Below are 11,211 nucleotides of genomic sequence, written 5' to 3' on the forward strand. Positions count from 1 at the left end.
CCGACCCCTCCACTTCAGGTCCTTCATCTGGTCAAGGGGCTTGGACCAGGTGGAGCGGAGCGACTCATAGCGAACCAGGTTCTAACCACCAACGCCCGACATCGAGTACTCCGGTGCTTCGCCAACTCGCCAACAAGAACCATCTCGTTGAAACGATCGAGGCGACGGGCACACCCACAATGGTGATCGGCGGCGGCCTACTCTGGCCCCTTTTTCTCGGCGCAAAGATACGGGCCGTGCGCCCCGACATCGTGCACGTGCACTCCCCCGTTCTCGCAATTGCCGCTCGGCTACTCGTTGCTACCGACTGTTTTCTGGCGCAATTGTCACGACGGAACACAACCGCTGGCCACGACATCACTGGCTCACACGAACCGGAAATCGCCTAACAGCCAGCCTCGACTCCGCCCGGATTGCGGTATCGAACGATGTACGAAGCTCGATGGTGGAGCGCCTACGCTCAACGACGACCGTGCTTGACCACGGGGTGCCGCTTGAACCGCTTCGCACCCTACGAAACCGCCTGTGCGCAAATGCGCGAGCAGATTCTTCCGACCGGCGCCCACGACGCAACAGTGATTGGGATCGTTGCAAATTTCGTCCAGAGAAGGCTTACGACGTTTTCCTCGATGCCGCCGAGCAGTTCGTCGCTACTCGACGCAACATCCATTTCGTGGTCGTCGGTCAGGGGCCGGGCGAAGCAGATTTTCGTCAAGCAGTGAGGGATAGAGGTCTCGATTCCCAACATCCTCGTGCTCGGATATCGCGACGACGCCCACCGCGGTCATGACCGCATTCGACATTTTCACCCTGACGTCTCGCCACGAGGGAAAGCCGGTTTCACTGATGGAAGCTCTTGGGTTGGCACTGCCCGTGGTCGCAACGGCAGCAGGAGGAATCCCAGAGGTTGTCACGACTGGCGTCGAGGGCATCATCGTGCCATTGACGACGTCGATGCAATTCAAGCCGGGTGGGCACGGCTAGTCGACGATCCCGCGCTGCGTCAGTCACGAAATGGGTCAGGCCGCTGCCCGAGCTTCAACTGGCTTCGATGCGGCCGCAGCCACAAGATCGATAGAAGCCACATATCGCTCAGCCATTACTGGCTCAGGCAAACCGGCGTTGCGAAGCAAGCCGCGATAAACGGCGAGCGTTCGAGCAATGACCCGTTGCTGATCAAACTCGCGAACAGCACGATTTCGTCCAGCGCGACCCATCTCGCGACGACGCAACGGATCGGCAAGGAGCAGCTCGAGGGAAGCCCGCAACGCGGCCCCCGATCGTGATTCAACGAGCAACCCAGTGATGTCATGCTCAACTACCTGGCGACAACCCCGAATGTTGGTGGCGACCACCGGCACGCCCATTGCGCTGGCCTCCATCGCCGAACGCGGAAACCCCTCCCGATACGAGGGCAGAGCAAAAATGTCAAACATCGTGAGAAGAACGTCGACGTCTGATCGCGACCCCAAAAAATGCACACCGCGTGCGGTCATCTCACCGATCGTCTTGTGGTCGACGGCTCCGGCTTTGCCAGGCTCGTTTGGTCCCGCGACCACGACGGCAACATCATTGCGGGCAAGCAACGGCGCCACCGCATCAAAGAACTCGCGGTACCCCTTTTCCCAAACCAAGCGCCCAACCATGCCAATCACCGTGGTTGCGTCTCCGATGCCAAGAGCTCGACGATGAGCACGTGCCATGCTCATCTTCAACGACGTTGGCGAAAATCGATCTAGGTCAATCCCATTTCCGAGAAGGTGAACACGATCCGCTGGAACTCCAAGCGATCGCAACGTGTTCACGTCCTCGATGTTTTGCACAAGCTCGGCATCGCTGCACGACGCAGCAAGACGCTCGGCGCTATACACGCCTACCCGTCGGGCACAGCCATCGGTTGGTTGCGCATACAGGCCGTGAACGGTGTTCACCACGACCGGCACCCCCATCGATCGAGCGAGCATCCGCCCAAAAACACCGGGCTTTGGGTTGTGCGTATGCACAATGTCCGGTTCGATCCCGTCGATCACGGCTCGTAGCTCACGCCACGACTTGACATCGAGGAGTGGATCCATCGAACGCGACAGAGACGGGATCGCGAAATGTTGATGACCGCGCGCCCGGACCGCGTCGACATGGTCTCCAGGCGCAGAAGCCGTCGTCACCGAAAATCCAGCCTCCGCGAACGCATCGAGTTGGTCGCCAAGAAGCCAATCCAAACTCACCGCCGTTGTCGTCACATGAAGGACACGCGGTTTTCGCGAGGCAACACCAGCAGGGGCGATCACGATTCCTTCCCCCGGTAGCGGGCACGATTGACGATCCGTCGCAGATCGTCTTCGGTACGCATGCCACCTCGCAACTTACGATCGAAACCATCCCAGCCATCGAGACGCTGAATGGGAGACCGGAACAAACGGTAGGGGTCGAGTTCGTTCGGGAAGTTTGGTCGGGTTCCCGCAACCGCCGCCGACCGGTACCTCGAACGTACGAGCGCCTCGATCGACGCCCGTGCGCGTACCGCCTTTGGGTACGCAAAATGCTTCGGTTCGATCCCGAGTTCATCGCCGATACGAGAATTACACATGTCGAGCTCGCGCTCGGCAACTTGGTGAGTGCAGCGATCGAGAAGGACGTGGTTATGGGTGTGGGCACCGATATCAACGAGCCCTGTGCTGAGGCACTCTCGCAAACCATTCCATGACAACGGAACCCCGTCGTCGGGATACTTGCGGCCTGAATCAACAAAGCCGGTCGACAAATACAACGTCGCTGGCAACTGCAGTTCGACCAGCGTCGGCAAGGCAGCATCGACAAAATCAGCGGTGCCGTCATCGAACGTGATCGAGACCGCGTCGGAACCGAGCGTTCCCGAATTGCTTGCCAGAATCAACTCGTCAACCGACAAAACACTTGCGCTCGCTCGGAGATGGCTCATCTGCCTTCGAAACATTGACAAGTCGATGTCGACGGGACTCGGCGTCCTTGCACCAACACGGTGATAGGCCAACACCACGGCCCCGACGCTTCTCGGCCGGACATCATCGACAGCGATCGCCAGGCGTTTGGCGAGTCGACGTGACGCTGACCCCGGTGCCGAAGTTCTCTGGGCAAGGACGCTCATGATGAGTCCAATCGGCGGCCCGTTGCCAAAGGTGAGCACAATGACACTCCCAAACGAGAGCCAATCGACTCACTAGCATCGAGGTGATGGCTAACACTTCGGTTGAGATTCGACTTGCGCAACCGACCGACTTCGACGAAATAGTGTCGGTCTGCTCAGCGGCGCTCGGGTGGACGAATCCGACGTTCGATGAAGCACTGTTTCGCTGGAAACACCAAGACAATGGCTTTGGTACCTCCACGATTCTCATCGCCGTAGAAAACGGCGAAATACTGGCGGTACGTCCCTTCATGCGCTGGCGATTCGCAACCGAATCGCAGACGGTACTGGCAGCTCGCGCCGTCGACACCGCAACCCGCCCCGACGCGCAAGGCCGAGGACTCTTCCGGGCATGTACCGAAGCAGGCCTTGCCGAGTTGGAAGCCAACGGAACCCGATTCATCTTCAACACTCCCAACGCAAAGAGCCTCCCTGGTTACATAAAAATGGGATGGCAGCAACATGGGCGTGTACGGCTCGGATACGGGATTTCTTCCATCGCCTCGATTCCAAAGCTCACCAAGAGCAGGACGGCCGCCGACAAACCATCGATTCCCACTCCGAACCTTGGTCTTGGGATACAACAAGGCCTATCTTCGATCGACCCGCAGCTGCTCGTGACCAGGGATAGCACGCTTCGCACCGATCACAGCCTCGACACTCTTCGCTGGCGTTACCTCGACAGTCCAATCACCTACCGCTTCATGCCAGGACCGAACAATTCGGGCGCAATCGTACGGCTACGCCAACGTGGCCCCAGCCGCGAATTGATCGTCGGAGAGTTCCTCGGGAATCCCAGCGTCAACGAAAAACGGCGCATCATCGACGATGCCGTCGCGCAATCAGAACCGGACTATTTCGTCTCCCACTCCCACGCACCACGCACCAGGACCATTAAAGGAATCGGCCCAACACTTGCCCTTCGAGGCTTGGGCAACGAAATAGACGGCGCCGACCTTGCCTGGCAACCGGGCGATATCGAACTTTTCTAACCTCTGGCGAGCGACCGCCGTTCGAGCGATTCGACCCATCCACCTTTAATTGTCCGGCCAAACCACCGATGGGACGCTCGTGGCCGCTCGTATTCTCTTCGTCTCATCCACCACAGGCGGTGGTTCCGGCAAAAGTCAACGTGCACTCAACGCTGCCCTCAATGCCCGCGGGATACAAACAGCAATGCTTGTCGACACTCGCGCGGGCGCCACAGTCACACGATTCTTGCACGAACAATTGTGGGATGCCTCCGTACGTTTTCGCGACACCCCGGTCCTGGGCACTTCGACCGATTGGTTACGGTCACTGCCGGGCCGCCACCCACAACGCCACGAAGGGAATGTGCTCGTCACGCCAGCGCCGGAGAACGCGTTTGGCGACGTCGCAATCTCGTTTCGTCCCGACGTCGTCGTTGGCTCGAGCATCGCACGACCCACATGGCGCAAAATTCGCGAAGCCTGCCACGAACTCTCGGTACCGACGTGCCTGTACTTGCGCGAACACTCCGCCCTTGACCACCTCGCCAACGGCGACCACGACATGGTCCTCGCAAACAGCCACACCCTCGTATCCGGCGCCCGGGCACGAGGAGAAGCCGCTCACTTTGTGCCGTCGATCGTTGATCTCGCAGCGGCGAAAGTCGAATCGACACGCAAGAGAATTTTGCTCGTTAACCCCAGACGCCAACACGGGGTCGGCATCGTCGACGGGCTCGCGCATGCCTTTCCCACGATCGAGTTCGTGTTACAAGAGTCCTGGCCACTTCTGCCTGACGAACGTGACTACGTAGACGAATTAGCGTCACGACACCCGAACATCATCTTGCGCGACCGCGTCGACTCGCCCGCTGAAGTATTCCGCGACGCCGCCCTACTCCTTGCCCCACACGAAATCGACAATCGACCGAGAACGATTCTTGAGGCCCTCAGCAACGGAATCCCGGTCATTTCCAGCGACCTCCCCGGCTTGATCGAATCCGTCGGCACCGGCGGAATAATCGTGCGGGACGGAAACTGGAACAAGGCTGTCGGCGAACTATGGAACGACTCGGCCGCCTACCGCCGCTACACACAACACGCTATCGAATTCGCCTCCCGGGCTGAGGTCCAAACCGACTCGATCGTCGACACCTTTGTTGACCACATGGCCGCCCTGCGGCGCCGCCTCGATCTCACCGAAGTCACATGAGCAAACCAATCTCCGTTGTTATCGCCGCGAAAAACGCGAGCGATACGTTAGCCGCCCAACTCGACGCGCTCGTCTCTCAACCGTGGCCAAACGGCGGCGAAGTCATCGTTGCAGACAATGGGTCGACCGATGACACCGACGCACTCGTCGCTCGGTACCAAACAGCGGACCTTCCGGTCATATTCGTCGACGCGAGCGCAACCCCCGGCGCCTCCCATGCCCGCAATCAAGGAGTCGCTCACAGCAAGCACCCATACCTCGCGTTTTGCGATGCCGACGACATCGTCGACGAGTCCTGGATCGCGTCGATCAGCGAAGCGCTCGACACCACGCCCGCAGTCGCAGGCCGCCTCGAGCTCGACCAGCTCAACCCGTCGTGGGCAGCCGGGTCGCGAGGCGCAACTCCCCAACACGACCTGCCGCGCCTCGATGGCATCCTTCCCGTTCTGAGCTCGTGCAACCTGGGAATACGTCGCTCAACGTTCCTGCAAGCGGGCGGATTCGACGAATCCTCAACCTACTTATCGGGCCAGGACGCCGAACTATCTCTTCGCCTGTACCGCGCTGGCGTTGAAACCGCGTTCGCGAGCCAAGCCGTGGTCCACTATCGGATGCGTCGCTCCGTACGAGCCATGTACCGTCAAGCACGCGCCTGGGGTGCCGTGCAGCAACGCCTACGAGAACAGTTGCCAGGCGCGACCCAACCTCGACGCTACGCCACCGCTCGATCATGGCTTTGGCTCGTCAGCCACCCACACCTCCTCTCGAGCCGCACCGGGCAAGCACGTCTCGCCTACGTCGCCGGAATTCGGATCGGTACCGCTCGCGCACGACGGATGGTGGCCACATGAACGGGGTCCCCACATGAGCGCAATGCCAGTCGCATCGATAGTCATTCCCTGTTACAACGTGGCCGACACCATCAACGATCAAATCGACGTCCTGTTGCCACAAGCCGAGCGAAACAATGCCGAACTCGTCCTCGTGAACAACAATTCGACCGATGACACCGAGGCGATTCTTCAGGCGCTCACCGACCTCGACAACGTCGTCACCACCACCGCGTCACACCGCCAAGGCGTCAGCCATGCTCGCAATGTTGGAGTGGAAACTGCCCGCTCCCCCCGCCTGCTTTTCTGCGACGCCGATGACATCGTGTCCAATGACTGGGTGCGGATCATGATCCAAGCCCTCGATTCCAACCCTGTCGTCACCGGCCGCCTCGATATAGCGGAACTCAATACCAAGACCCAACAATCCGGTCGGGGCCAATCGAGCTCGCCAGCGAGCTTCTACGGCCTCTTTCCGTTGGCCCACGGCGGCAACATGGCCGTGACCCGCACCGCCTGGAACGACATTGGACCATTCGATGAAACGCTTATCTCCGTGGAAGACATGGACTGGTCAATGCGAGCAAAAGCAAGCGGGCACACCGTAGTGCGAGCCGACGATGCCGTCGTCCACTACCGGTATCGCAATACCGCACGCGACCTCTGGAAACAGGGCCTCGCATACGGATCATGCAGGCCCGAAATTGGACGGCGCACATTCAAAACCCTCGGCGAACGCGTACCGCGATTTGCCGGAGCGCGATCGTGGGCGTGGCTTGCGGTCAATAGCGTTCGCGTCTATCGCCAACCACTTCGTCCGCAGCTTGCCTGGGTTGCCGGAAATCGGTTCGGCCACCTTGTCGGCAGCATAAAGTACCGGTTCATGGTGCTCTGATGCGCAAAATATTCGGCGCGCTGTGTACCTATCGACGGCCGAGAGATCTCCGCATCATGCTCGACGCGCTCGAGAGCCAAAGCAAACAGCTCGAACGGCTCGTCATCGTCGACAACGACGGGAATCCCAACATTAGTGACCTCATTGCGTCACATCCACTCACACATCAGATCCCGATCGAAGTCGCGAGCAAGCCAGAAAACCTCGGGCCTGCAGGCGCCTTCGCACTCGCATTCGACCTGTTGGAACCGTTCGCCGACGACAACGACCTCTTCATTAACTTCGATGACGATGACCCTCCACAATCCTCAAGGCTACTCGCCGACCTCTTCGCATTCGCCAACGACGAGCTAGAGGAAAAAACCGTCGCTGGCGTTGGACTGCGCGGCGGCATGCTCGATACCCGAACGGGTCTTGTGGCACCACGTCCACTGGACCCCAACAGCCCATCTCGCCCCCGCGCAGAGACCGCCGATCATCTCCATGGGGGATGGTTTCCGTGCTACCGATTCGGGGCGCTACGCGCTATCGCTGGGTTCGATTCCAGCATGTTCTGGGGCTTTGAAGAGCTCGACGTCGGCCGCCGCCTTCATCAAAACGGATACCGGCTGCGTGTCGCCCCGCACCTCTACGCCAACAATGCCCCCATTCGCCAGAAACCGGCGGTCCTCGGCACACTGGCACAACCGTCGTGGCGACACTTCTACCGGCACCGTAACTTGATTCGAATTCTGCGGCGAGACCGAGCATGGACCGGGCTGCTCATCATGATCACCTGCAGGCTGATCGCCAAACCTGTCTTGCTCGGAATTACTCAATCACCGCGGCTAGCCCTTTGGCACCTTCGAACAAATGGTGATGCCATTCGAGAGGGCTTCCGCAAACACCCGGTCGCAAAACACCATCGCCATCTACCGGCGGTTTCATCGGCGCCATAGCTGCAACTCAATTGTTCGCAGAACGCTGAACTGTTGTTTGCTCTCGCCGATAGGTAATCAGGCCCACCTCCATGAACCGGAGCAGACGGGACCGAACCTGCATTACAGGGAGACACAGCATGGATGTTTTGATAACAGGAGGGGCAGGATTTATTGGCTCGAACCTGGCTCGTGAACTACTGGCTCAGGGGCATCGTGTATCGATCCTCGATGACCTTTCGACGGGATTCATCACCAACATCGACGACATCGACGTCGACTTCCACCACGGTTCGATACTCGACCAGGAACTGACCACCGACCTCGCCGGAAACGTCGACGCCATCGTGCACCTCGCAGCACGATCGTCGGTTCCACGATCGCTCAATGACCCCTCCGCGTCGCATCACGCGAACGCAACCGGAACCCTAAACATCCTTGAGGCTTCTCGGCTCGCTGGAGGAAAGCCCGTAATTCTCGCATCGTCTTCGTCGGTGTATGGGGCAAATCCTGAGCTTCCAAAACGTGAAGCGGCAGCAACCAGACCAATGAGTCCCTACGCCGCGTCAAAGTTGGCCGCTGAGTCGTACGCACTTGCGTACCGAACCTCGTTCAATGTCCCCACTCTCGCCTTTCGGTTCTTCAACGTATTTGGCCCCCGGCAACCGGCCGGCCATGTCTACGCAGCCGTCATCCCAGCGTTCGTCGACGCGGCACTGCGCGGCGAACCCATCACCGTTCACGGTGACGGAACGCAGTCCCGCGATTTCACGCATGTGTCCACCGTGTGCACGACGATACGTCACGCGCTCGAGCGCGGCGTATCCTCTCCCGACCCCGTGAACCTCGCTTTCGGAAGCCGCATTTCGCTCAACGACGTGCTCGAACTCATCGCAAACGAAGTCGGTGAACGGTTACGGATCGAACACACCGACAATCGAATCGGCGACGTACCCCACTCCCAAGCGGACTGTTCTCTGCTCCGCTCGCTTATCCACGGAATCGAACCGGTCGACTTTGCCACCGGCTTGCGTCAAACCATCGACTGGATGCGCACCGACATTGCCGCCACGGACACGCACGGCCCACAGGGCGAGCCAACAATGATCGACCTATCCAACGAGCCCCCTTCCATTACCCGCCGCGCCGACCGAACAGCCAAGGCTGCGTAGCGCCAATGAGCAACGAGCACACCGAACGCGCTACGGCCAGGCTGCGCAAAGTTGACGTCGCCGTAACGCTCGCAACTGCTCCGCTGTGGGCTCCGATGTTGCTGGTGATCGCCGTTGCCGTACTCCTTAGCTCGGGGCGTCCGATCTTCTTTTGCCAAGATCGGATCGGACAAGGCTCGACACCGTTTCGCATGCGCAAATTCCGGTCCATGAAAAATGGCGACAACCCACTCATTCCCCAACCCGATCGGATCACGCCGATTGGACGACTCTTGAGGCGCACATCACTCGATGAACTGCCCCAGCTCCTGCACGTGCTTGGCGGCTCGATGAGTCTTGTCGGCCCGCGCCCAATGTTGCCCGCTCAAGCCGACGCGCTGTCCGTCGATCAGGCCCGGCGCCACACGGTTCGGCCGGGGCTAACCGGGCTCGCTCAAGTAAGCGGGCGCAATTCCCTTCCATGGGACGAACGCTTCGTGTACGACACGCAGTGGGCAGACGATCCTTCGATGCGCCTGTACTGCGCAATTCTCTACCGAACCGTACGCACCGTGGCAACAGGACACGGCGTAGCCGGACATAGCCACCACGACCGTGTTGTCGCAACGGCCGCTACTGCCACCGAAGCCAGCCAACGACCTGGCCGCAATGACGCATCCCAACTTGACCTTGACCAGATTCATCTGACCGACGCGCTCGACGAACGTGGACCCGCTGCTGGGCTTGCTCACGAACTACCACGGGCGTCGTAACGCCGATCGAAAATGACCATGCTTCCTCCGTCACCCACAACAGCAGTAGATGAGCACCCACCAAGTGCTGATCGGTTCGCGGGGAACGACGACATTGGGATCATCGAGACAACAACCCCGCTTCGCCACATCGTCGTGATGGGCACGGGCGGCCACGGCCGTGAGCTTGCCGACATCGTTGCTGAGTGTGCCGCTGACGGCGACAACATATCGCTGCTCGGCTTGATCGATGACAACGCGCCCGATCAACATCTGTTGGCACGTGCGAACATGCGGTTTCTCGGCGATCGATCCTCGATCGAAACTCGAGACATCGACCTTCACATAGGCATTGGCTCACCGAGTATCCGCCGCATGATCGACGAACAGCTCGACAGGCGCAGCAGCGTCGTCATACATCCAACAGCGCGCCACGGCACTGATGTGCGTCTGTCACCGGGAGTCGTTCTCGCTCAAGGTGTCATCCTTACGACGAACGTGTCGATCGGACGACACAGCCACGTCAACGTTGGGGTTTCTATTTCCCACGATTGTGTCATCGGCCGCTATACGACGATTTGCCCGCAAGCCACACTTACCGGCTCGGTCCATGTCGGCGACGAGGTATTTCTCGGAGCGGGAGCCACCATCTTGCCGGGCGTAACCGTTGGCGACGGTGCCGTGATCGGAGCCGGAGCCGTGGTCGACCGCGATGTTGCTGTTGGGTCGACGGTTGCCGGTGTACCGGCTCGCGAGCTGTAGCGCCCGGTTCTCGCTCTAAGGCATCAGCCGAGATAGCTCGCCGTCAGCGACACGAGCCATACGGCTGACCTTCTCGCGTTCAACAATGAGGCCAACGAGTGGCAGTGGCAGTGGCGCGAAACCACGCGGGAGCAATACCGATACGTAACCGTGTCACAGGCGAATTTGGGCCGGGCGACGGATCTCGGATTCACGTCCTCGGCTGCTGCCGGCGAGTCGAGCCATCGATTCACGTGCGGCATCATTGGAGGTGTTATCGAAAAGGTCTAGTTCGGTGGGTGAAAACGCCGGTACCGCAACGTGGGAGATCAGCGGATGGGCACGGCGGACGTCCAGCTCGCCCTCACTAATCAGGTCCTCGTGGAGTTTCTCGCCTGGACGCAGGCCAGTCAGAACAATATCGACTGCATGAGGCGCGTTTTCGATCAGGCGCTTTGCGACGTCAAGAATACGAACAGGCTCGCCCATATCGAGAACAAGTGCTTCACCTCGATGGCCCACAGCGCCCGCCTGAATGACCAGCTGGCACGCCTCTTGGGCGGTCATGAAATAGCGGGTGG

General features: G+C 59.8%; 2 protein-coding genes across 2 annotated transcripts; one reads left to right on the forward strand and one right to left on the reverse strand.

Annotated features, from left to right (window-relative positions):
- Window positions 1–840: 840 nt before the first annotated feature.
- LOC144070609 (UDP-Gal:alpha-D-GlcNAc-diphosphoundecaprenol alpha-1,3-galactosyltransferase-like) lies at window positions 841–2,075 on the reverse strand. The gene is made up of 3 exons (XM_077594975.1): window positions 1,502–2,075; window positions 1,118–1,456; window positions 841–998 (listed from the first exon to the last, which is right to left on the reverse strand). The coding sequence occupies exons 1-3, from the start codon at window positions 2,073–2,075 to the stop codon at window positions 841–843; spliced, it is 1,071 nt and encodes a 356-aa protein (XP_077451101.1).
- Window positions 2,076–9,163: 7,088 nt separating this feature from the next.
- Window positions 9,164–9,910, forward strand: LOC144070610 (putative sugar transferase EpsL). Its single transcript, XM_077594977.1, has one exon. It carries the CDS (start codon window positions 9,164–9,166, stop codon window positions 9,908–9,910), a length of 747 nt encoding a protein of 248 aa, XP_077451103.1.
- Window positions 9,911–11,211: the final 1,301 nt, after the last annotated feature.

The sequence above is a fragment of the Stigmatopora argus genome, unplaced genomic scaffold (genome assembly GCF_051989625.1).
Source record: "Stigmatopora argus isolate UIUO_Sarg unplaced genomic scaffold, RoL_Sarg_1.0 HiC_scaffold_243, whole genome shotgun sequence".
Taxonomy (NCBI): domain Eukaryota; kingdom Metazoa; phylum Chordata; class Actinopteri; order Syngnathiformes; family Syngnathidae; genus Stigmatopora; species Stigmatopora argus.